The 27,657-nt window shown below is 43.2% G+C and overlaps 2 protein-coding genes across 2 annotated transcripts in view; one reads left to right on the forward strand and one right to left on the reverse strand.

Moving 5' to 3' along the window:
* Positions 1–7,273: 7,273 nt before the first annotated feature.
* LOC135543222 (pejvakin-like) lies at positions 7,274–12,180 on the reverse strand. The gene is made up of 6 exons (XM_064970338.1): positions 11,970–12,180; positions 11,550–11,745; positions 10,900–11,041; positions 10,464–10,581; positions 10,148–10,291; positions 7,274–8,054 (listed from the first exon to the last, which is right to left on the reverse strand). The coding sequence occupies exons 1-6, from the start codon at positions 12,178–12,180 to the stop codon at positions 7,747–7,749; spliced, it is 1,119 nt and encodes a 372-aa protein (XP_064826410.1). The 3' UTR covers positions 7,274–7,746.
* A 3,367-nt stretch (positions 12,181–15,547) lies between these two features.
* LOC135542960 (collagen alpha-2(V) chain-like) overlaps positions 15,548–27,657 on the forward strand; it is an 80,304-nt gene continuing 68,194 nt past the window's right edge. Inside the window, exons 1-11 of the mRNA XM_064970086.1 lie at positions 15,548–15,988; positions 23,092–23,340; positions 23,568–23,789; positions 24,122–24,138; positions 24,386–24,418; positions 24,563–24,595; positions 25,023–25,076; positions 25,272–25,364; positions 25,781–25,858; positions 27,168–27,212; positions 27,329–27,382. Of these exons, the coding sequence (XP_064826158.1) occupies positions 15,898–15,988; positions 23,092–23,340; positions 23,568–23,789; positions 24,122–24,138; positions 24,386–24,418; positions 24,563–24,595; positions 25,023–25,076; positions 25,272–25,364; positions 25,781–25,858; positions 27,168–27,212; positions 27,329–27,382 (969 nt within the window). The 5' untranslated portion in view covers positions 15,548–15,897. The remainder of the gene's footprint in view (positions 15,989–23,091; positions 23,341–23,567; positions 23,790–24,121; positions 24,139–24,385; positions 24,419–24,562; positions 24,596–25,022; positions 25,077–25,271; positions 25,365–25,780; positions 25,859–27,167; positions 27,213–27,328; positions 27,383–27,657) is intronic.

The raw sequence follows: 27,657 nt of genomic DNA on the forward strand, positions 1-27,657 counted from the left end.
TTTCACTGGTTGCCCTTTTCTCGTGTCAACAGGGTACACATCTTGCTGTTGTGATGTCACACTGTGGTATTTCACCCAGTAGATATGGGAGTTCATCAAAATCAGGTTTATGTTTTAATTCTTGTGGATCTGTGTAATCTGAGGGAAATATGTGTCTCTAATATGGTCATCCATTGGGCAGGAGGTTAGGAAGTGCAGCTCCTTTTCCAGCTCATTTTGTGGCCAGTGTGCACATAGCCTGTCTTCTCTTGAGGGCCAGGTCTGCCTACGGCGGCCTTTCTCAATAGCAAGGTTATGCTCACTGAGTCTGTACATAGTCAAAGCTTTCCTTAAGTTTGGGTCAGTCACAGTGGTCAGGTATTCTGCCACTGTGTACGCTCTGTTTAGGGCCAAATAGCATTCTAGTTTGCTCTGTTTTTTTTGTTAATTCTTTCCAATGTGTCAAGTAATTATATTTTTGTTTTCTCATGATTTGGTTGGGTCTAAATGTGTTGCTGTACTGGGGCTCAAATGGGTCCTGGGGCTCTGTCCACAAACAAAAACAGACCCCGCAGAGCCCCAGGACCAGCTTGCTTAGGGGACTCTTCTCCAGGTTCATCTCTCTGTAGGTGATGGCTTTGTTATGTAAGGTTTGGGAATCGTTTCCTTTTAGGTGGTTGAATGGCTCTTTTCTGGATTTTGATCATTAGCGGGTATCGGGCTAATTCTGCTCTGCATGCATTATATGGTGTTTTACGTTTTACACTGAGGATATTTTTTGCAGAATTCTGCATGCAGTCTCAATTTGGTGTTTGTCCCATTTTGTGAATTTTTGGTTGGTTAGCGGACCCCAGACCTCACAACCATAAAGGGCAATGGGTATTTTTCTCCAGATCCTAATTGGTATGTCAAATTTTATGTTCCTTTTGATGGCATAGAAGGCCCTTCTTGCCTTGTCTCTCAGATCGTTCACAGCTTTGTGGAAGTTACTTGTGGTGCTGATATTTAGGCCAAGGTATGCATGTTTTTTTGTGTGCTCTCGGGCAACAGAGTCTAGATGGAATTTATATTTGTGGTCCTGGTAACTGGACCTTTTTTGGAACACCATTAATTTGGTAGACATTTGACTTCAGATTCTAGTAGGGTGAGGTCGGGTGCTGCACACTGTTCTAGTGCCCTCGCCAATTCTTTGATATATATGTGGAAGAGGGTGGGGCTTAAGCTGCATCCCTGTCTCACCCCATGGCCTTGTGGGAAGAAATGTGTGTGTTTTTTGCTCAATTTACCTGCACACGTGTTGTTTGTGTACATGGATTTTATAATGTCGTATGTTTTCCCCCAACACCACTTTCCATCAATTTGTATAGCAGACCATCATGCCAAATTGAGTTAAAGGCATTTTTAAAAATCAACAAAGCATGAGAAGACTTTGCCTTTGTTTTGGTGTGTTTGGTTGTCAATTAGGGTGAATACGTGATCTGACGTACAATAATTTGGTAAAAAGCCAATTTGACATTTGCTCAGAATATTGTTTTCACAGAGGAAATGTACGAGTCTGCTGTTAATGATAATGCAGAGGATTTTCCCAAGGTTACTGTTGACGCATATCCCACTGTAGTTATTGGGGTCAAATTTGTCTCCACTTTTGTGGATTGGGGTGATCAGTCCTTGGTTTCAAATATTGGCGAAGATGCCAGAGCTAAGGATGATGTTAAAGAGTTTAAGCATAACAAATTGGAATTTATTGTTTGTATATTTGATAATTTCATTGAGGATACCATCAACACCAGAGGCCTTTTTGGGTTGGAGGGTTTATATTTTGTCCTGTAGTTCATTCGAGGTAATTGGATAATCCAGTCTGTTCTGGTAGTCTTTAGTAGTTGATTCTAAGATTTGTATTTGATCATGTATATGTTTTTGCTGTTTGTTATTTGTTAAAGAGCCAAAAATATTGGAGAAGTGGTTTACCCATACATCTCCATTTTGGATAGATAATTCTTTGTGTTGTTGTTTGTTTAGTGTTTTCCAATTTTCCCAGAAGTGGTTAGAGTCTATGGATTCTTCAATTACATTGAGCTGATTTCTGACGTGCTGTTCCTTCTTTTTCCGTAGTGTATTTCTGTATTGTTTAAGTGATTCACCATAGTGAAGGCGTACGCTCTCTCTCCCTCTTTCTCGCTATCTGTCATTCCCTTGTTAGTGTGGTCTCTGTCACTCCCCTGTTAGTGTGGTCTCTGTCACTCCCCTGTTAGTGTGGTCTCTGTCACTCCCTTGTTAATGTGGTCTCTGTCACTCCCTTGTTAATGTGGTCTCTGTCACTCCCCTGTTAATGTGGTCTCTGTCATTCCCCTGTTAGTTTGGTCTCTGTCACTCCCCTGTTAGTGTGGTCTCTGTCACTCCCTTTTTCGTGTGGTCTCTGTCACTCCCCTGTTAATGTGGTCTCTGTCACTCCCTTGTTAGTTTGGTCTCTGTCACTCCCCTGTTAGTGTGGTCTCTGACATTCCCCTGTTAGTTTTGTCTCTGTCACTCCCCTGTTAGTGTGGTCTCTGTCACTCCCCTGTTAGTGTGGTCTCTGTCACTCCCCTGTTAGCTTCCATTAACACTGATGTGTGTTCCAGATTCATCACACGTCAGAGAGCCGTCAGCTTCCATTAACACTGATGTTGGATCCCCACTATCCAATAGCCTCCACTCTCCCTCTCCCTCTCCTTCTCCTTCTTCTCCATCTCCTTCTCCTTCTCCTTCTCCCTCCTCCCTCTCCCTCCCTCCCCTCTCCTCTCCCCTCTTCTCCCTCTCCCTCTCCCTCCCTCTCTCCTCTCCATCTCCCTCTCCTTCTCTCCTTCACACTCTCCCTCTCCCCCTCTCTCCCTCTCCATCTCCCTCTCCCCTCTCACTCTCTCCTTCCCTCTCCTCTCCCTCTCCTCTCCCTCTCCCTCTCCCTCTCCCTCTCCTCCCTCTCCCTCTCCCTCTCCTTCTCCTTCCCTTTCCTTCACACTCTCCCTCTCCTCTCCTCTCCTTCTCCTTCTCTTCTCCCTCTCCTTCTCTCCTCTCCCTCTCCTTCTCCTCTCCCTCTCCTCTCCCTCTCCTCTCTCCCTTTCCTTCACACTCTCCCTCTCCTTCTCTTTCTCCCTCTCCTTCTCCCTCTCCCTCTCCTTCTCCTTCTCCTTCTCTCCTCTCCCTCCCTCTCCTCCCTCTCCTTCTCCCTCTCCCTCTCCTCTCCCTCCCTCTCCTTCCCTCTCCACTCTTCTCTCCTCCCTCTCCTCTCCTCTCTCCCTTCCCTCCCTTCTCCCTCTCCTCCCTCTCCTCCCTCCTCTCTCCCTCTCCCTCTCCCTCTCCTCTCTTCCATCTCCCTCTCCTCTCCCTCTCCCTCTCCCTATTCCTTTTCTGTTGTCTCTCTAGTCTGTTTACATCCATCCAATTATCACCTTGGACTCCCTCTCCCTTTCTCCCTCTCATCTTCTCCTTCTCCCTCTCCCACCCTGTCATTCTCTCCCCCTCTCCATCTCCCTCTTCATATCCCTCTCCTTCTCCCTCTCCCTATTCGTTCTATGTTGTCTCTCTCATTCATGACTCCCTACACACACAATCTCTTTCTTTCGTGCTATACTCCCTGGACTCATTCATGTATGTGTGTGTGTGTCTGTTTGACTCCCTGTGTGTGTTGCCTGCTCATTCAGAATGTGTCCTGTCTAAGCAGATCCATGTGACACTGCCCCGTCCGTCCCTCTCAGAAGTATTAGATTAGTTTAAAGTGGAGGGAGATATAATTATAGAACTCACATGACTTCACAGTACATCATCACAGCCCAGGTCTCTGTCACGTCCCACCTGTCCGTTTCTCCAGATCTCTATCCTTCTCCTCATCCCCATGCTGTCATGTCTTTCCCAGTGGGATTCATTCTATCACTCATTTAACACATGATGACTGAATCATTCAGGATTATAGTTTTTCACAGTGGCAGGTAATCAGATGTGATCCCAATAATACCCTGGACTACAGATAGTCCTTCATGACCAATTTATCTCCCTCATCCATGACCAATTATCACCCTGGACTCATTCATGACCAATTATCACCCTGGACTCATTCACCCTGGACTCATTCATGACCAATTATCACCCTGGACTCATTCATGACCAATTTCACCCTGGACTCATTCATTACCCATGACCATGACCAATTATCACCCTGGACTCATTCATTAATAATACCCTTATCACCCGGGACTCATTCATGTATACCCTGGATTAATTCATGACCAAGTATAAACCTTGCCTGGACTCAATCAATCAATTACAAATAATCACCCTGGATTCATTCATGACTAATAATACCCTGGACTCATTCATGACTAATAATACCCTGGACTCATTCATGACCAATAATACCCTGGACTCATTCATGACTAATAATACCCTGACTAATAATACCCTGACTCATTCATGACTAATAATACCCTGGACTCATTCATGACTAATAATACCCTGGACTCATTCATGACTAATAATACCCTGGACTCATTCATGACTAATAATACCCTGGACTCATTCATGATAATATTCATGACCAATACCCTGGACTCATTCATGACTAATAATACCCTGGACTCATTCATGACTAATAATACCCTGGACTCATTCATGACCAATTCAATACCCTGGACTCATTCATGACTAATAATACCCTGGACTCATTCATGACTAATAATACCCTGGACTCATTCATGACTAATAATACCCTGGACTCATTCATGACCAATAATACCCTGGACTCATTCACCCTGGACTCATTCATGACCAATAATACCCTGGACTCATTCATGACCAATAATACCCTGGACTCATTCATGACATTCATTCATGACTAATAATACCCTGGACTCATTCATGACTAATAATACCCTGGACTCATTCATGACTAATAATACCCTGGACTCATTCATGACTAATAATACCCTGGACTCATTCATGACTAATAATACCCTGGACTCATTCATGACTAATAATACCCTGGACTCATTCATGACTAATAATACCCTGGACTCATTCATGACTAATAATAATACCCTGGACTCATTCATGACTAATAATACCCTGGACTCATTCATGACCAATAATACCCTGGACTCATTCATGACTAATAATACCCTGGACTCATTCATGACCAATAATACCCTGGACTCATTCATGACTAATAATACCCTGGACTCATTCATGACTAATAATACCCTGGACTCATTCATGACTAATAATACCCTGGACTCATTCATGACTAATAATACCCTGGACTCATTCATGACTAATAATACCCTGGACTCATTCATGACTAATAATACCCTGGACTCATTCATGACCAATAATACCCTGACTCATTCATGACTAATAATACCCTGGACTCATTCATGACTAATAATACCCTGGACTCATTCATGACCAATAATACCCTGGACTCATTCATGACTAATAATACCCTGGACTCATTCATCATGACTAATAATACCCTGGACTCATTCATGACTAATAATACCTGGACTCATTCATGACCAATAATACCCTGGACTCATTCATGACTAATAATACCCTGGACTCATTCATGACTAATAATACCCTGGACTCATTCAATGACTAATAATACCCTGGACTCATTCATGACTAATAATACCCTGGACTCATTCATGACTAATAATACCCTGGACTCATTCATGACTAATAATACCCTGGACTCATTCATGACTAATAATAACCTGGACTCATTCATGACCAATAATACCCTGGACTCATTCATGACTAATAATACCCTGGACTCATTCATGACTAATAATCACCCTGGACTCATTCATGACTAATAATACCCTGGACTCATTCATGACCAATAATACCCTGGACTCATTCATGACTAATAATACCCTGGACTCATTCATGACCAATAATACCCTGGGCAAAATGACCAATAATACCTGACTCATTCATGACTAATAATACCCTGGACTCATTCATGACTAATAATACCCTGGACTCATTCATGACTTCAATAATACCCTGGACTCATTCATGACTAATAATACCCTGGACTCATTCATGACTAATAATACCCTGGACTCATTCATGACCAATTCATACCCTGGACTCATTCATGACCAATAATACCCTGGACTCATTCATGACCAATAATACCCTGGACTCATTCATGACCAATAATCACCATTCTGGACTCATTCATGACCAATAATACCCTGGACCCTGGACTCATTCATGACCAATAATGACTACCCTGGACTCATTCATGACCAATTCATGACACCCTGGACTCATTCATGACCAATTATCACCATGGACTCATTCATTCATGACCAATTATCACCATGGACTCATTCATGACCAATTATCACCATGGACTCATTCATGACCAATTATCACCATGGACTCATTCATGACCAATTATCACCATGGACTCATTCATGACCAATTATCACCATGGACTCATTCATGACCAATTATCACCATTCATGACTAATAATACCCTGGACTGGACTTAATACCTGGATTCATGACCAATTATCTCATTCATGACCAATTATCACCATGGACTTATTCATGACCAATTATCACCATGGACTTATTCATGACCAATTATCACCATGGACTCATTCATGACCAATTATCACCATGGACTTATTCATGACCAATTATCACCATGGACTCATTCATGACCAATTATCACCATGGACTTATTCATGACCAATTATCACCATGGACTTATTCATGACCAATTATCACCATGGACTTATTCATGACCAATTATCACCATGGACTTATTCATGACCAATTATCACCATGGACTTATTCATGACCAATTATCACCATGGACTTATTCATGACCAATTATCACCATGGACTTATTCATGACCAATTCAGAATGGAGGAAGGGAGAAGGGGAGCGTGGCCTGTTCTATGTGTACCAGTAAGACAGTGAAACCTACACTATAATCCCACTGAGCTCCATTGGTTCTCTGCTGGTGGCATCTCCAATTTCTTCCTTGATAAATCACCTTGATAAAGCAAGTTCAATAATACAGTGGTGGTAGCTGGAGAAAAAACTAGGAGTTGGTCTTTATCGACACCTTGTGGTTTTTGTCAGGAACCACAGTTGTTGGATATGTTTACAGAGCCCTCTGGCGTCCAATCAGAAAGATCCATGTACTGTACATGCGAGGACTCTACAGAGATACAGTCTATGCTACAGAGAAAACCTCAATATTTATTTAAAAATAAATAATCCAGCCATAGAAAACGAAATGTCACAAAAACATAACAACAAAGGAGAATCCATGTCATGTAACCATGGCAGTATGAATGTAGATTTCTGCCTCTTCACTCGCTTTCAGCATTACAATGTCCCACTGACCTGATGAGGTCAAAACACCCCACTACAAACACTGAACATCAGGTGATGACCCAAAAGACCTGATGACACACTTTGAAACCTGCAGAATGAGGCCAAAACAAGGTCAAGTGTAGATGAAATAGTTGGAATAGAGATGGAATAGAGTAGAGGAGACTCATGTAGACAAACGGAGGGAGTCACTTGGGAGGATCCATTGAGGGGGAGTGGAGGGCAGCTCCAAATAAGATACAGTACTACAGACATTGGCCAGCCCCAGTTTTCTGACTGTCATTTTGTCACAGGGCTATTAGTTAGGTACTGTATGCCTAATCAGGGATGACCCCTCTCTCTCTCCCTCCCTCTCTCTTCCTGAGTCCATCTCTTCAGCTGAGCGTCTTGTGCCACAGGTCGAAACAAGGCACCACGTGTAGCCTGACGTACTTGTGCCCGCCGGAGGAGCACTCCAGACAGCCGTATACCGTCTCCCTCGGTGTCTGGCCCCGGCCACACAGGGCACAGGGGCCCTTGGGGATGTTGTGGTTGAGGAGGTTGACACGGGAGTGGGAGTCCCCTCTCAGGTAGGTGGAGGAGACGTCTGTCATGCTGGCTGCCTTTTCATAGTAGTCTGTCACTACGTCGTCCATGTAGGTGTCTGAGTGGGTGTGGGTGAGCTCCTCAAACGTCCTGTCGTCTTGAGTAGGGGAAAGCAAGGATGGGGATAAGAGTGTCACTGGAACATCGGAAAATGTGCAGGGATTATTTTGCTTTCACTCATTATCTTTACATTACCCTGTGCTTTTACTAGCATTTGTGTCAGTGGAGGCTGTTGGGAGGAGCTGCAGGAGGACGGCCTCATTGTAATGGCTGGAATGGAATTAATGGAACGTATCAAACATATGGAAACCACGTGTGACGTCATACCATTTATTCCATTACAATGACCCACTCCTCCTATAGCTCCTCCCACCAGCCTTCACTGGTTTGTGTTTGTATATGTTTATACTCTTTATTAGTATTTTATTAGGATCCCTGGGTGTATATTCTTCTCAACAATATGGAGCTAACAATTGTTCTTTAAACAGCATTATACTGGTAAGATTAGATCACTCTGGGACCTGTACCTTCTTTAAAACCTCTACAGGATTGGTGGGTCGCCCACGGGACGGTTGAGCTAACGTAGGCTAATGCGCTTAGCATGAGGTTGTCAGTAAAAAAACAAAATTCCTGGACACAGGCATATCTGATATTGTGACATATCTGATATCTGATATTATAAAGCTTCAATTCTTGTTAATCTAATTGCATTGTCCAATTTACAGTTGCTATTACAGTGAAATAATACCATGCTATTGTTTGAGAAGAGTGCACAGTTATGAACTTGAAAAGTTATTAATTAAACCAATTAGGCACATTTGGGCAGTCTCATTTGGGACCTGTAGCTTCTTTATACAGCATTATAATGGTAAGATCAGACCACTTTGGGACCTGTAGCTTCTTTATACAGCATTATAATGGTAAGATCAGACCACTTTGGGAGCTGTAGCTTCTTTATACAGCATTATACTGGTAAGATCAGACCACTTTGGGAGCTGTACCTTCTTTATACAGCATTATACTGGTAATACAGCATTATACTGGTAAGATCAGACCACTTTGGGAGCTGTAGCTTCTTTATACAGCATTATACTGGTAAGATCAGACCACTTTGGGAGCTGTAGCTTCTTTATACAGCATTATACTGGTAAGATCAGACCACTTTGGGAGCTGTAGCTTCTTTATACAGCATTATAATGGTAAGATCAGACCACTTTGGGAGCTGTAGCTTCTTTATACAGCATTATACTGGTAAGATCAGACCACTTTGGGAGCTGTAGCTTCTTTATACAGCATTATACTGGTAAGATCAGACCACTTTGGGAGCTGTAGCTTCTTTATACAGCATTATACTGGTAAGATCAGACCACTTTGGGAGCTGCATTATACTGGTAAGATCTTTGGGACTTTATACAGCATTATACTGGTAAGATCAGACCACTTTGGGAGCTGTAGCTTCTTTATACAGCATTATACTGGTAAGATCAGACCACTTTGGGAGCTGTAGCTTATACTTTATACAGCATTATACTGGTAAGATCAGACCACTTTGGGAGCTGTAGGTAAGATCAGACCACTTTGGGAGCTGTAGCTTCTTTATACAGCATTATAATGGTAAGATCAGACCACTTTGGCTTCTTTATACAGCACTGTAGCTTCTTTATACAGCATTATACTGGTAAGATCAGACCACTTTGGGACCTGTAGCTTCTTTATACAGCATTATACTGGTAAGATCAGACCACTTTGGGAGCTGTACCAGACCACTTTGGGACCTTTATACAGCATTATACTGGTAAGATCAGACCAGATTGTTCTAGTCTTTTAGATTTACTCTACGATAAGAACAGGAGGAGGTGTAGCCATTTCCTGCAGTCAAATGACCTCGTGGCCTCATTCATATTTTTTATAATTTCATAATTAATAAACATGTTTGTTTTTTTAAACACAGACAATCCTGTGTTTCTTATATGTCAAACAGTTTTGTTATACAGTATTTCAGTCTTCTATGATGTATTTAAAGTGTAATTTTGGGATGCATTTCAACTCTATTTTTTGAAGCCCATAACCATGTGTGTGAGGTGTATACTTTTGTTTCAATGTAGATGTGTTTAAGATACAAAGAATCACTCTGTGACCCAGATTCAGCCCACTGCAGTAAAAGGTTAAGAGATGAAAGAAGGTTCCCACCTGCTCTGAAGGGGTTTCCGTACACAATCCCAGACAGGAACCTGCGTAGCCGTCCCATAGAGAATCGACCAATGAAACCACCCAGCTGCTCTCTGATCAGCTCCTTCTCAAATCCGCCCAACGACTCAGGGCTTACACAGATATCTGATCAGGAGAAGGGGAACCATGTTTGTGTGTGTGTGTGTGTGTGTGTGTGTGTGTGTGTGTGTGTGTGTGTGTGTGTGTGTGTGTGTGTGTGTGTGTGTGTGTGTGTGTGTGTGTGAGAGTGAGTGAGTGAGTGAGTCAAGTGTAAGTGTGTTTGTTGTGGTTGTCTCACCAAGTCGTCCATCCAATCGAACAAACAGTTCAAAGATGCTGAATGCGATGGTGGTGTGAGCTGGGATCACTATGGCCTTGTCTCGACCTTTGGGGTTTTGACCATCATCAATCTGAAACTGTAGAACACCAGTCAGATAGGTGAGACAGGGCATTCATCCATTCAACCATTACCTGCTGAGAGTGTCAGATGTCAGTGTTTCTGTGTGTATTGTACTGTGTGTGAGTGTGGTGTGTAGGTGTGTGTATTGTGTCTGTGTGTATGCTGTGTGTGTGTACGGTGTAAAGGTGTGTGTACTGTATGTGTGTGTGTACTGTGTGTGTGTGTACTGTGTGTTTGTAGGTGTGTGTACCCTTATGTGTACCATGTGTGTACCGTGTGTGTAGGTGTGCGTATTGTATGTGTGTGCGTACTGTGTGTGTAGGTGTACATTTACCCTCATAGTCGTCCGTCTCATGCCAGCGTGGACAGTGAGAGAACACTGACGCGTCGTACGGATGCTCTCCATGACAATGCAGAGAACACTCCGCCCACTTTCTTTGGACTGACGAATCAGACAGTGATCCAGATCCACTTTCCTATAGTGGAAAGAAACCAGAACACAAACCTGTGTCAGAAAGACTTCTACTGTCCAGGTGTAATATACAGTATGTACAACCAACATGGTCTCATTAGAATATCGACAGCTTGGTTCTATCTGGAAAAAGATGATTCTGAGATAATTGGCTTTAAAGTTCTGAACCCTCATTGGTTTAAAAGATATCAGCAATTTTGAACTGAGGTATTTAGACTACTGTATATGTAGAGAACATTGAACAGAACAAGGAGGTTTCAATAACTACATGTTGACTAAAATACAGATAGAACATTATAGTCCCAAGCTCTCTATATGTCAAAATAATGACATTTAATCATTGTAATTATATGTCAAAATAGTGACATTTAATCATTGTAGTTATATGTTAACTAACCTGACATATTAGTTGTTTGTCATCACCATTATGACCCTTGGTAATATCTTATCAGAAACAAAACCAGAATGAAATTGATTAAATTCTAAGCCATTTTCCACCACCTGCAGTGTACCTGGAGTTGAGTTCCCTGAGCAGAGTTGGGACCTCTACCTCATGTTTGGTGACGATCCCAAAGGAGGCTTTGACAGCCACAGAGTCTGAACCACTGATGTTGAACCCCACGTCGTTCATCAGGTGGTTCCCTAATCTGCCGTTCAGGGCCACGTCAGACTTGTCCTCATAGTTCAGGAGCTGGTACGACGACACCCCTGTTTGAATGGAATAAAAGGCATTGTTAAAGGCATCTGATATTGTATGAGACTCGTTTTACATCTGCAGAAACACATGCTTTACTTTTTCAAAGTGAAAGACATTTATAATGCATTATAAGCCCATTATAATACCTCATAAGCTATTCATAATGCACTATAATGAAGACATAGGCGTTACTAGCTGCTGATAAACATACATTCCTCCCCTCACTGGACTCTACCTGCTGTGATCTCCTTCTCCCCCACCAGGATGTCTTTCAGGGAGAAGGGGGTTGAGGCATACTTGGTTTTCTTCCAGAAGTGTCTCTTCCTCTTCCTGGTGACCAGGCTGAGGGGTTGGTAGCGGTCAGCCTCACTCAGGCTCGGTACAGGGATCAACCGACCTGTGTCTCCCACCTGCTTCACAAAGTTCTTAGTCGCCGCAGCGAACATACCGGTAACCAAGGAACAGCAGACAGGTGCAGGAGTCACTGCTGGAAATGCAAGGCAGCAACAGGTTTACTGTAAGTGTCCGCTGTCCAGGCAAATGTGAATCCTTTAGTTTACACTATTAAATACGTTTCTTCTCTTTTTCTTGGCTTTGGTGAGTTCACATTGGGAAGTTCTGCACAGGTGGACAGTTGTTCTGAATAGATGTCTCTCAAACAGGTAGAGTCATTCAGCTGTGCAGCTCAGGGCTAATGAATAATGGAGACACCATGTAAGGGGATATTGGGACAAGCTGTAACGTGATTGGACAGGTAGTTGCCTTCATTCTTCCTGTCATGTGACCAGTGAGCTCACCAATGGGTTATGCAGTACTTCCTGTGCTACTCTGTCTTTGAGGCCCTAGATGTCTATCAATAATGCTGCCCTGAGCGCTGAAAAGTGATATCACTGTAAGTATCAATAGTTTAATTGTAGCTGGTTAGGGAATCTGATAAATTTAAATGGATCAGGGTTACACACCTTAAAGGAAAACTCCACCAAAAAGCTATCTATTGGTGTGGTCCCAAATGTTGTTGATATAGTCCCAAATGTTGCTGATATAGTCCCAAATGTTTTGCATGTCAGCGATCAAGTTTTCAAGACATTTTACTTTCATAATACAGAAGGTATGATACATTCAACATGATGAAAGTTTGATATCTTGAAAACTTGATTGCTGACAAGCAATTTTTTATTAAACTAGGAGAGACAGTTAAGAACAAATTCTTATTTACAATGATTGCCTACACCGGCCAAATCCAGACGATGTAAGCCAATTGTATGCCTTCCTATGGGACACCCAATCAGGGCCAGTTGTGATACAGCCTGGATTCGAACCAGGGTGTCAGTAGTGCCACCTGAGATGCAGTGTCTTAGAGCACTGTGCCACTCGGGACTATATCAACAACAGACTAATGAAACTAATACCAGAGTAGCATGTGAAACATCTGGTTCCTGTGTTGTGAACTAGCATGACAAATAGCAAGAAGAGTGGTGGTCTTTGTGGTGTCTATGTTCAAATGTACTTTTCTTGTGGTTGTGTCTGGTACCAATAATAGACTAGTCTACATGTTACAGGGAGTTTAATACTTCTAGACCAAGGCTTTCCCCACCCAAAGGTCATACAGGATATGTTATGTTATGACCTTGCCTTCCTTGTAATTTAGCTGTTTGGCTGGGAAATGAAACGTAATGCTGTTTATTTATGAGACTTTTTAAAAAGTGGGAAAGGGGTGTGGTTTCCACAGTGTAAACTATGTCTGTATTCACACTGGTCCATTAACACCGACCAGGAATAGAAGGTGCTTTCTAAAGGTCAGAATGACTACCCAGGTAGGCTATTACAGAGATAAGACAAGCAGGACACAAATACGGTTTACTGTGCAAATGGCCATATGGGGACATGGAATGAATAAACGTCTGTGAATGCCTTCACAATTTCAAGTAAATCCAGAGAAACAACTGGGAAACTACTTTTTTGTGAAGCTGGTGAGCGTTTCCAAGCATTCTGATGCAAAATGGCTGCCTTGACCTCTCAGAATACATTACGTCTCGCTGGTGTGTTTGCTGGTGTTTTGATTTGTTTGGCGCATCAGGTTCTGTTTGTGTAATCATTTTAATATCCTACCCTCCTCATTTTAATACAGACATTGATTGTCACGTCCTGACCTTAGTTCCTTTTTTATGTCTCTGTTTTAGTTTGGTCAGGGTGGGAGTTGGGGTGGGCATTCTATGTTTTGTAGTCTAGGTATTGTATTTCTATGTGTTTGTCCTGGTATGGTTCCCAATCAGAGGCAGCTGGCAATCGTTGTCTCTGATTGAGAACCATACTTAGGTAGCCTGTTCCCACCTGTGTTTGTGGTAGTTATTTTTCTGTTTCAGTGTTTGCGCCATTCAGGACTGTTTCGGTTTTCATTTTGATTCTCTTGTTCTTTTGTATTCAGTCTAATGAAATTATATTTTGGATACATACCACGCTGCATTTTGGTCCTCTTCACCTTCTTCAACCCACGACAGCCATTACAGAACTACCCACCACAACCGGACCAAGCAGAGTGGTAACCAGGAGCAGAGGGTTCTGGACTCCTGGACATGGGAGGAGATTTTGGACGGAAAGTGACCCTGGGCACAAGGCTGGGGAATATCGCCGCCCCGGGGAGAGCTGAAGGCAACCAAAGCCGAGAGGTGGCATTATGAGGAGTTAGCACGGCAGCGCAACAGGGACGAGAGGCAGCCCCAAAAATGTATGGGGGGGGCACACGGGGAGTGTGGCTAAGTCAGGTAGGAGACCTGAGCCAACTCCCCGTGCTTACCGTGGAGAGAGGTGGACCGGGCAGGCACCGTGTTATGCCGTGAGGCGCACGGTGTCCCCAGTGCGCAGGCATAGCCTGGTGCGCTACATTGCAGCGCCTCTATCGGCTGGGCTAGAGTGGGCATTAGGCCAGGTGCTATGAAGCCGGCTCAGCGCATCTGGTTTCCAGTGCATCACCTCGGCCCGGGGTATGGCACCAGCCCTACGCACGGTGTCCCCAGTTCGCCAGCACAGCCCAGTGCGGTCTGTTCCACCCCGCCGCACTGGCCAGGCTACGGGGAGTATCCAGCCAGGACAGGTTGTGCAGGCTCGGTGCTCGAGACCTCCAGTGCGCCTCCACGGTCCGGTCCATCCTGTGCCTCCTCCACGCACCAGGCCTCCGGTGGCAGCCCCACGCACCCGGCTGTCTCTCCGTCTCCTCCCTCCAGGTGCTCCCTCCTGTCCAGCGCTGCCAGAGTCTCCCTCCTGTCCAGCGCTGCCAGAGCCGCCCCTCTGTCCTGAGCTGCCCGCCCGTTCTCTTGTTCTTTTGTATTCAGTCTCATTAAATGATATTATGGATACATACCACGCTGGATTTTGGTCCTCCATTCCTTCCTACTACTCCTACTCCTCCTCGTCAGAGCTCTTCGATGACACACATGACATCCTATATATAGGGCCTTTTACTGTTACTATAATGTCATCTGTAATCAGAAACGGATTCTATTTTCAGTAATCTGCTGAACGCTGGCTGTCTGAGACTGAGAGCACAGGAAAAAAAGGAAGAAAATTAGAGGTTAGACAACCATTTAAAAGAGGGAGTGAGAGAGAGGCACGAGAGAGAGAGAGTAAGTAGAGAGAGAGGCTGTCTGAGAGAGAGAGAGAAGTGAGAGCGAGAGAGAGAGAAGTAGAGAGAGAGGTGGCAGAGAGAGAGAAGAGAGAGAGAGTGAGGCGGTGGGAGAGAGAAGTAGAGAGAGAGAGAGGTGGGAGAGAGAGAGAAGTAGAGAGAGAGAGAGAGAGAGAGAGAGGAGAGANAGTAGAGAGAGAGTGAGGCGGTGGGAGAGAGAGAAGTAGAGAGAGAGAGAGGCGCGAGAGAGAGAGAAGTAGAGAGAGAGAGAGAAGTAGAGAGAGAGTGAGGTGGCGCGAGAGAGAGAGAAGTAGAGAGAGAGTGAGGTGGTGGGAGAGAGAGAAGTAGAGAGAGAGAGAGAGCGAGAGAGAGACTGTTTCTCTGGTCTAGTTCAGGCAGTTCTTTTCTCTTCTCAAGGCTTCCTGGATATTACTGGATGGTACTGTGTACTGCAACGCTAGCCTAGCTCTCTCATCCTCCTCTCCTCTCATCTTCCTCTCTGCCCTGTACGTGTGTTGGGAAGGTGCCTGTCTCAGGTGCAGACATGGCCACCTCTGTGCTTTCCAGGATTATTCTATGTCTAGCTATATCTCTGGTTCCGGTATTGACAGTGACCAGCCAGGATGTCAACCTAGGTGAGTGGATGGGGCTGCACTGCATGACTTATGGTCTGACTGACGGATGATTGTGTTGATTGCTATTGCTTGTACTGAGTGATATGAATTGCTCATGTGTTTAACTTTTTGTTCTACATTTTTTTAAATTGATTGATTTAATTGATTTAATAATTAGAAGTCGTAGGCTGCGTCAGGCGCAGACGACATTACAGATGTCACATTGAATTGAATAATTGATAAAACTGACCTTGTCCAAGAGAGAATTACATGGCTATCAAAACGTCATGCCAAGCTAAGCCTACACCAAACACAGACCAGCCTATCAAAACGTCATGCCAAGCTCAGCCTACACCAAACACACTATTCATTGGAATTTTTTGTAGAATTCACAATGTGGAAAACGAATGGCGGAAAAACCCTGTTTCTATGGGTATTATGATGCGTCCACTGTGGTGGACTGCTATGGTCCTCTTCGGCAGGTAGATGGAAAAACCCTGTTTCTATGGGTATTATGATGCGTCCACTGTGGTGGACTGCTATGGTCCTCTTCGGCAGGTAGATGGTAGGTAGTCAAGATTGACACATCACACACAATGCAATTTAAAAACTACAGTAAAATCAATTACTACTATATCAACCCTATCAACAGCACAGAGGTGTCTGTTTAGGCAGATAGATGGAAAAACGCCTCATCAAAGAATACCTCAAATCACACCTCTAATCACACCTCTAATCACACCTCTAATCACACCTTTAATCACACCTCTAATCACACCTTTAATCACACCTCTAATCACACCTCTAATCACACCTCTAATCACACCTTTAATCACACCTCTAATCACACCTCAAATCACACCTCTAATCACACCTCTAATCACACCTCTAATCACACCTTCACACCTAATCACACCTCTAATCACACCTCTAATCACATCTTTAATCACACCTTTAATCACACCTCTAATCACACCTCTAATCACACCTCTAATCACACCTTTAATCACACCTCTAATCACACCTCTAATCACACCGACACACTATTTCTCAGATATTATTTAAGTGGCACCTCAAAGCTTTTCTCTGAAGACAGTTTTCAGGTAGCTTGGTAACCCGTTCCACAGAACTGCAGCAGAGTACAGGAATGACTTTTTTTCCATGGAGATCTTGAGTCTACAGGGAACACATTTTGTAAAATTCCCTCTGCGAACAAAGGATTAGGGTTACAAAGCTACCCGTAATATAACAAAGTTACTGGAATCTTCAGTGATCTATGGCAATCTATGGTAGCTTTGGTGATTTATACTTGAATACTAAAAAATATATATATTCATATATAATATTCATTTTTTTATATCTGTGTCCATATTGTCCATGAGTTTCTAGTGGATAGACCACATGGTTCAAGAGAAAATTAATTAATTAACTCTGCAACTCTTCCAACTATTGTCTTTTTTCACAACTGCCACCAGTTTGGCCACAAAACATTTACAACAAAGACATATTGACATAGTAAAATAAATACAAAAAAATAATATATAAATAATATTTCATGCTGAAACAACCCTCATTAAACACAAATGACATTCACTAAGGTTTATATTTCAGATGCTTTACAGTTTTGTCATTCCATTTTTTTATTTTAAAAGTCATCTTATTAGACATGTATATATATATATATATATATATATATATATATATATTTACATGTGATAAGCCACACAGAGGGACAGAGATAATTACAGACACCTGTTATAATCTGAAGTACCCAAAAAGGGCCCCTAGATGTCATCTGGTAAGATTCCATATATTCCTTGAAAGTTACCAACATTCTGTTAGTTTACTGGTAAAGTACTCGAAAGTTTAGAGTAATATACCCTACTGTTGCAACCCTTCTCAGGATAGACCAAGCGTGTCAATGAGAGGATGCAACACTTTTATGCGTTTGATACTTTTATGGGCCTTATTGAACATCTGTAGGTGTTGTATAAGCAACGCTCATATTTGCTTTTCTATCTTTCTATTTTTATTTTATTTTTCTTTCTTTAAAAAAAAGTTTGTGTTCAGTTTACGCGCCTCAATATCACAATTATTTTCTCACAATGAAATATAAAGTACTAAAATATATATATATATTTTTACTGTAGGAAGTGGTTTGTTTTATAAGTACCATCATACCTCACTCACAGCAGGTTCAGTCCAGTTTACAGGCCACCCAGTCTCTGGACCACGTTGGCCTTGTACTCAACATCACATCCCAAAAAAAAACAGAAAATAAAATCAACACTTTTAATGGATGCTATTTACTCATTGTTCATATTGTAGCTTTTTACAAGTGAGTAAATAAAGTGTTCAAATAAAACTAATGGGATAGGTTCTCTCAGAAATGTCTGGATACAAGCATACATACATGGATAGAATCCATATTTTTATTTGGTTTTTACAAGGCATGTCAGTTAGGAACAAATTCTTCTCTACAATAACAGCAACAAAAATACATCCCTCTTAGACAGACTACGTGTTAAAGTGGTGTTGTGTGCATGACTGGCTGGCTGGCTGGCTGGCTGGCTGGCTGGCTGACTGGCTGACTGGCTGGCTGGCTGACTGACTGGCTGACTGGCTGACTGGCTGACTGACTGGCTGGCTGGCTGACTGGCTGGCTGGCTGGCTGGCTGACTGGCTGACTGGCTGGCTGACTGGCTGGCTGGCTGGCTGACTGGCTGACTGGCTGACTGGCTGACTGGCTGAATGACTGGCTGGCTGGCTGACTGACTGGCTGACTGGCTGGCTGACTGGCTGGCTGGCTGACTGGCGGGCTGAACGCTGGCTGGCTGGCTGGCTGGCTGACTGGCTGGCTGACCGACTGACTGGCTGACTGGCTGGCTGACTGACTGACTGGCTGGCTGACCGACTGACTGACTGGCTGGCTGACTGGCTGACTGGCTGGCTGACTGGCGGGCTGAACGGCTGGCTGGGCTGGCTGGCTGGCTGGCTGACTGGCTGGCTGACCGACCGACTGACTGGCTGACTGGCTGGCTGACTGACTGACTGACTGACTGACTGGCTGGCTGGCTGACTGGCTGGCTGACTGGCTGGCAGGGCTATTTCAGTGCAAGGCTGAATGAAGGGTTGTAGAGCGCCATGGCCATAATGATGTGGGGACGGACCAAAACAGGCCACTGATTTTGGTTAGGGGTTTGCCAGAGAGCGACCGGACACACCCAGTGAAATGATGAATGCTGGGTATGAATATGCTTCATACTGTCGGCGTCCACAAAGCCCATTTCACTTTAGGACTATGCTGTCTTTGAACAGCGAAGGATGTAAGTTACTGATGTGGGGAACAAAACATATTATTGAGTCTGGTTTCTCTCCTTGTCATTTTGTGTCTGCTTGTGTAGCGACAGGTCAATCAGGTGATAAGTAGGCCTAACTTTACCTGCCACCTGGGCTCGGCTTTTTAAAAGTTATCTATCCGGATTACATCTATCGGATAAGATGAAATGCATAGAAACAGAATGAAAAGAACGGGAGTTCCCGTTCAAGTCAATGATTCGTCCTACGCATTCGTTCTATTCATTCTATATCTATGTCTTTAATCCTATCCGATAGGTGAACTCCAGATAGATGTTAGCTCAACCAAGCTGATGCCTAGGCTTTAGCTCAGCGGGTGGAAGCAGACTTGTTGCAGGCAGGCAACTTGAGTTCAAACCAAGTAGGTCACACCTGCTGCTCGGGGGTTTAGGCCCATGTTGCTATAGAAAACGTCTTAGTGTAAAAAGTCAGAGGTATTGTATAGTAAGGCTGCTGCTGAGGGGAGGATTGCTCATAATAATGGCTGGAACGGAGCAAATGGAATGGCATCAAACACCTGGAAACCATGGAAACCATGTGTTTGATGTATTTGATACCGTTCCACTGATTCCGCTCCAGTCATTACAACGAGCTCGTCCTCCCCATTGTTTGAGCAGATTAACGCTACAGTGAAAAAGACAAGAAAACCATACTTTCCAAAATGTTCCCCCATGTTCTGTAGTTGTAAAACAGTATACTATTGGACAATGTGTGATAGTGCTTGATAATATAACACCAAGATCACTTTCACCTGACTTCACAGCTGAGCAGCACAGTGTCATGAAGGTCAGTGTGTAGTGGGAAGTTATAGCAGGCGGCCATATTGGATAATTCATTGAAGAGGAACGGTGTTTTGGTCCATGTGCAAACCACAAATGGATTCAATTTACAGTAACCACAGGCCTCACTTTTATAGTGATCAACACTCTGAATATAATGGATTTAATAATGACACCCTGGTTGGTGAAGTCAATATGCATATTATTGATTCATTTACATTATTCACTTGGGTACAGCTGACTTAATAATGTTATAACGTTTTGTAAATGGAAGTTGGTCCATATGATGAAGCGTTTAGATTCCATGGCTGTGGAGTTAGCTGGGTGTGGCCTCTCATGGCTGGCTCAGAAATACAGCCCAGCCACGGGCACATGCTAAGCATAACCTATAATATAGGCCGCTGTGGTTTTCCCTGAAATAACTCCTGCTTTTGAAAAGTAGCTTCTCTCTTGGGGAGAAGCTCGCCCACATAATGAGTACTTAGAAGTTAAGTTTTTCATATAAAACTGGCTAAGTTTATAAAAGTGAGATTCCGCCAGGATACTACATATAGTACTGCAGCAGGTGGTCAGTGTTTCTCCTAGTTTCACTCCCTTAGTTTCCAACAGAGGCCCCACCACCCCGCCTAGATAATGCCATGGGAGGTGCTTGGGTTGTTTCTTGCTTCCAGGCAGCATCTGTATTGGAGCGATGTTTCCCCGATTCACGGATTAATTGTGAAAAGAGCTTCTGTTCTGTGTCATCGTGCTGTGTATCATCTTCCTCTTATCGTCAGGGAACTTTAGTCTCAGGGATCTCATTGAAGTGGGAAGAGCAATGTAGGCACCTATTTATAAAGGTACAAAAATAACCTCAAGCCCAGAACCTGAATGGAAAGTCTGATTTCTTAGTCTATATTACTGGTTTGGACTTACATGGCGTCACTGTCTCACTCAGTACTTATGTCGACTATATTTAGATGTAGGCCTAGAATTTACAACTTCAAATGACAAGTGGGGAGATGTAATTTTGATAAGTAACGTAATGATTTATAATGACAAACTTCCTATTTTGTCATAGAAAATTGTGAAATTTCTCTTATGGTGAGCAATCACCCTACGCAACTACATCCTTGGTATGAGCTTCTTCCAAGATTCATAATTACACATTGGAGGAAAAACATTTAACTTCACATTTTGACAATGAAGAGCTTCACTGAAAATGATAGAAACATAAAGAGTAGGTTATAAAGAGTAGGTATGAGTATGTCCTGACCTACTCATAAAGAGTAGGTATGAGTATGTTCTGACCTACTCATAAAGAGTAGGTTATAAAGAGTAGGTATGAGTATGTCCTGACCTACTCATAAAGAGTAGGTATGAGTATGTTCTGACCTACTCATAAAGAGTAGGTCATAAAGAGTAGGGATGAGTATGTCCTCACATACTCATAAAGAGTAGGTTATAACGAGTAGGTATGAGTATGTCCTGACCTACTCATAAAGAGTAGGTCATAAAGAGTAGGGATGAGTATGTCCTCACGTACTCATAAAGAGTAGGTTATAAAGAGTAGGTATGAGTATGTCCTGACCTACTCATAAAGAGTAGGTTATAAAGAGTAGGGATGAGTATGTCCTCACGTACTCATAAAGAGTAGGTTATAAAGAGTAGGTATGAGTATGTCCTCACCTACTCATAAAGAGTAGGTTATAAAGAGTAGGTATGAGTATGTCCTCACCTACTCATAAAGAGTAGGTTATAAAGAGTAGGGATGAGTATGTCCTCACCTACTCATAAAGAGTAGGTTATAAAGAGTAGGTATGAGTATGTCCTGACCTACTCATAAAGAGTAGGTATAAAAAGAGTATATGAGTATGTCCTCACCTACTCATAAAGAGTAGGTTATAAAGAGTAGGTATAAGTATGTCCTCACCTACTCATAAAGAGTAGGTTATAAAGAGTAGGTATGAGTATGTCCTGACCTACTCATAAAGAGTAGGTTATAAAGAGTAGGTATGAGTATGTCCTCACCTACTCATAAAGAGTAGGTTATAAAGAGTAGGTATGAGTATGTCCTGACCTACTCATAAAGAGTAGGTATGAGTATGTTTTGACCTACTCATAAAGAGTAGGTCATAAAGAGTAGGTATGAGTATGTCCTCACCTACTCATAAAGAGTAGGTTATAAAGAGTAGGTATGAGTATGTCCTCACCTACTCACAAAGAGTAGGTTATAAATAGTAGGTATGAGTATGTCCTCACCTACTCATAAAGAGTAGGTTATAAAGAGTAGAAAGTATGTCCTCACCTACTCATAAAGAGTAGGTTATAAAGAGTAGGTATGAGTATGTCCTGACCTACTCATAAAGAGTAGGTTATAAAGAGTAGGTATAAGTATGTCCTCACCTACTCATAAAGAGTAGGTATGAGTATGTCCTGACCTACTCATAAAGAGTAGGTCATAAAGAGTAGGTCAGGACATTCTATCCTGGGGACAATCTGAGACTGTGTTAATGTGTTACATTCTTCATAAAAACCCTAAACTGAACGCTTCACGCATTGGCGAGTTTGTGGCAAGTGAGCTATACTTGATTTAACAGAATTTCGGACGTGTACCTAAACACAATGACACCAACACCACATTGTCCACATTATAGTAAATGTGAGATTGTCCCACTCTGGGACAGTGTTCTCTCTCCTCAGTCTGCCACCTAGTGGCCATAGAAGAAATACACAATTTACTAGACTAATAATGTAGTCACATGGACACTCATCAGGTCACATGGTCCTTAAAAACTCTCATCCCTCATCAGGCCTCCTAAACATCCCCTTGATTCTATTTGCCAGAAATTATCATTCATGGTTTTTGTCATCTCTGAAAATCCCAGAAACATGGTGGTGTTGTTCCCTGGTGTTATTGTAGAGGGTTATTCTACCTCTTACCTCATATGGGTTGAGGACATAACATGTAAAGGTACGGGTGTAAATGCTGTTTACTTGCTGTGGCAGGGCACGAAGACAGCTGTGCCGAAAACGGCAAAGTCTACAGCAACAACGAGATTTGGAACCCGGAGCCATGTAAGATCTGTGTGTGTGACCTGGGGACAATTACCTGTGAGGACATCCGATGTGAAGACCTAGCCTGTAAGGAAAGCAGCACCCCTGAGGGAGAATGTTGCCCTGTGTGTTCTGAAGCCGCAGGTACCCAGGGCCAGCAGGCTACTACCTGGGATAATCTGCTACCAAAGATCAAAACAGGTGACTACATTCTCACCACATTACATCGATCCATGTTTTACAGTTTCAAGTGCCCACTAAGAGAATTATTCCTCATGGTCATGATGGAATGGTGTTCGATTAATGGTGTTGTTACATTTCTTACAACATTCTAATTTCAGACTCACTACATCCTCTCAGTTCTCTCAGTATTTTCTAATAGGACCTACGTCTGATTCATATTCTGTTCTTCAATCTCCATGACTCAGTAGAGGAGAAGAAGGATGAGACCTGCAGGGACAACGGGCAGGTGTACGCCCACAACGACATGTGGACCCCAGAGCCGTGCAGGGTGTGTGTGTGTGACAGTGGAACCACCATCTGTGAGGAGGTGCAGTGTGAGATGGTGGGGAACTGTGAGAAGGTGACCATCCCTGAGGGAGAGTGCTGCCCCGTGTGTGACAGCTTCTCCAGCGCTAACAGGAGGATAGGTGAGATGTATATATGTATATATACATACATACATACATGCTTAAACATATACATGAATTATATGTCTAAAGGGCGGGGCTCACATGTCTACATCATTACCTCAGACGAACTGTGACTGCAAGGTGTTGCATGGAAACCCAAGTGTGAAACGTAGCGATTAAGTTTGGATTCCCTGGAGGTGTCTCACTGACTGATGATAAGAGGGGAAAACATACTAGATTTCATAGTGTTTTAACATATAACACAGTATCAAGTCATTGAAGATCACATGTCAAATTAAGGATGAAAGATCTACATTAAAATCTGATTTCTTCCTTTCCCTTCCTCAAAGAAATGATGGCGTTCAAGGTGAGCAATGATAAAAGATATTCTCAATCTTCGGTTTTCCAATTTTTACTTGGACACTCCCCTGAATATTAGCCTGAGTGCCCATCTGTTTGTGTTGTCACGCCAACTCCTTGTCACTCATTGTCATACCCGTATTTGGCTTGACAAAGAGCAATGGGGTTGGTAAGAACACAAACAGATCTGGAACCAGGCTACCTGAATAGCTGAGCTGATTGTCACATTGTTATGTGATGCATTTGATTTCCAGGGTCAGAAAGGCGAACCTGGTGATATCCCTTACGTAAGTCTGTGTTCATACCTCTCAGAGACAGCGCATCTGTTCATTAACAACTCATGTGACTTTTGACACCTATTATGACAACTGTTATCAAAAACATCATACTGTCACTTTTATAACTGTTTTTGTTTGTTTTTTTGTTTCCAGGTCGTGGGGCCAGTAGGTCAACCCGGACCAATGGTGAGCACTCTGTAGACATTATTATTTGACATGATTATGTTATAAGTTTCTCATACGGGTCATTGTTATGGCTGGAATAGAATCAATGGAACTGTACCAAAGACATAAAACACATGGATACAATGTGTTTGACTCCATTCCATTGATTCTATTCCAGCCATTACAATGAGCCTGTCCTCTTATAGCTCCTCCCACCAGCCTCCTCTGGTATACTGTATAGAAGTTTGGCTGGCCACTCCCCTCCTAATTTTCAGTCAGATTCCCTTTACCACACTAGATGGTACTATAGAGTGTCAGTAACCAAGGAGGGTTAGCTGATGCTACTACTGCAGACTCTGTCCACAGCTACAGTGGGAAGACACTACTGCTAGTGTAAAATATCATGTGAAGTAATCATGTTTTCTTGGTATCCGTGTCAATGTTTCAGGGTCCTCCCGGAGCTCAGGGGAACAGAGGATACACTGGTTTCAAGGGCAGAAAAGTATGTCTAACACCATGACATTTACATCTAGAGAAGTGTGTTACAATACTGCGATTCTATGTGACCGAGGAGCAACAAACTCACTGCTCTTCAGCACCTTCATATGTTGAATCTGGTAGACATGTCGAATCATCTCTGCAGTAGTGACGTTCAATACAGTCACTCATGTGTTTGCATATGTTTCCTAAAATCCAGGGTTTACAGGGCCCAGCTGGCATCGACGGGGAACCAGGAGTCCCAGGGAACCCTGGTGAGCCAGGATCCCCCGGCCAGCCCTCACACCCTGGGGTGAGTTTGTCCGTCTGTCTCCCCAACCCGACACTTCACTGGTGTAGTCTGTAACCTTCATTTCTGGTCAAAAGTGATTTCCCTCCCTACACTTGTTAGTAAACTGACTGAGAGGGTTGGATTTGGAAAAAAATACGGCCATTTTGTATTTTGTTTAGCTTTTTGGACGAATGTGCTTGCTGTACCTGAAATCATTTTCACCCCAAAACGTCAAGTAAGTAACATGAAGAGACTTGGGGGCTTGTAGGGATAGCTCAGAGCTTCTAAACCTTTTATATCCCTCTTCTCATTGTACCTGTCCAGTTGAGGGGGGGGGCACTGCACCTATTCTCTTCATACGGAGTCTGTGGTCACCAGTGAGGAACTTCCACACCGTGGTGATAATGAATTAATGACCGTCCTCCTCTCCCCCCCAGGGTCAGCTGGTCTCTCAAATGGCAGCAGGCTTCGGTGAGAAATCAGCTGGGATGATGGGAATGATATCTGGCAACAGGGTGAGATACTACTAAATCACCTGGGATGATGGGGATGAGGCAACAGGGTAGCTACTATTAAATCACCTGGGATGATGGGGATGATATCTGGCAACAGGGTGAGCTACTATTAAATCACCTGGGATGATGGGGATGATATCTGGCAACAGGGTGAGCTACTATTAAATCACCTGGGATGATGGGGATGATATCTGGCAACAGGGTGAGTTACTATTAAATCACCTGGGATGATGGGGATGATATCTGGCAACAGGGTGAGTTACTATTAAATCACCTGGGATGATGGGGATGATATCTGGCAACAGGGTGAGATACTATTAAATCACCTGGGATGATGGGGATGATATCTGGCAACAGGGTGAGTTACTATTAAATCACCTGGGATGATGGGGATGGGGATGGGATGATGGGGATCTGGCAACAGGATGATGTTACTATTAAATCACCTGGGATGATGGGGATGATATCTGGCAACAGGGTGAGATACTACTAAATCACCTGGGATGATGGGGATGATATCTGGCAACAGGGTGAGCTACTATTAAATTACCTGGGATGATGGGGATGATATCTGGCAACAGGGCGAGCTACTATTAAATCACCTGGGATGATGGGGATGATATCTGGCAACAGGGCGAGCTAATATTAAATCACCTGGGATGATGGGGATGATATCTGGCAACAGGATGAGTTACTATTAAATCTGCTGTCCTCTACAAAAAAAGTCCCAAACAAACCTCATTGCATGGTAGTCCTTGCTAAGTGTGTGTGTCCATGGGCAGTAGATTGTAAAAAGGAAAGACATACTGTAGAGTATTAACCACGGGAGGCTGGTGTTACCTTAATTTGGGAGGACAGGCTCGTGTTGATGGCTGGAGCGGAATTAGTTTCACGGTTTCCATGGTTTCCATGTTTTTCCGTGTGTTTGATGCCATTCCATTTGCTCCGTTCCAGACATTATTATGAGCCGTCCTCCCCTCAGCTGCATCCTGTCTAATACATTGTCTTTGGCGGGCTTGATTGAATGACAGTTAATTTAGGTTTGTGCCTATATTACTCAATACTCTGTCTCTGTCTCTATATTTATTTATTTTATTAATCCGTTATTTTACCAGGTAAATTGACTGAGAAAAGGTTCTCATTTGCAGCAACGACCTGGGGAATAGTTACAGGGGAGAGGAGGGGGAGGAATGAGCCAATTGTAAACTGGGGATTATTAGGTGACCGTGATGGTTTGATGGCCAGATTGGGAATTTAGCCAGGACACCAGGGTTAACACCCCTGTATGTTGTCTCCATGTATATTTTAGGGTGAGGCAGGACCAAGAGGGCCTCCTGGACAGTCCGGTCAACCAGTAAGTCAAAGATGGCTGACTATATCTACCTTTCAGACATCAATTCTTAATGGAGATAATTTGTGTAAGTAAACAGACAGATATGTGATCATTTCCTTTTCCTCCCTGTCTCGTAGGGCTCTACAGGGGGGCAGGGGGCCCCAGGAGACGTTGGAGACCCCGGATCCATGGTAAGAACCATGCTCTGCATCAGTCATCTCTCTGATGCTTTTTTGACTGGGTTTGAATCCTGATCACCTACATGCTTGAAGACTGTTAGCCCATTGAGCTAAAGCCTAGGCATTAGCACAGGGAGCTAACTCAACAAAAAAAGGCCCTAAGCCATTGTTCCCCAACTGGTGGCCCACGGAAATCAGAAATCGGTTCCAAATTATTTGCGCGCATAATATAGAGTTAAAAAGTTTGTGATCGCATTAAACAGTTTGTGATCGCATTCAACAGTTTG

The sequence above is a fragment of the Oncorhynchus masou genome, chromosome 7 (assembly GCF_036934945.1).
Source record: "Oncorhynchus masou masou isolate Uvic2021 chromosome 7, UVic_Omas_1.1, whole genome shotgun sequence".
NCBI lineage: Eukaryota > Metazoa > Chordata > Actinopteri > Salmoniformes > Salmonidae > Oncorhynchus > Oncorhynchus masou.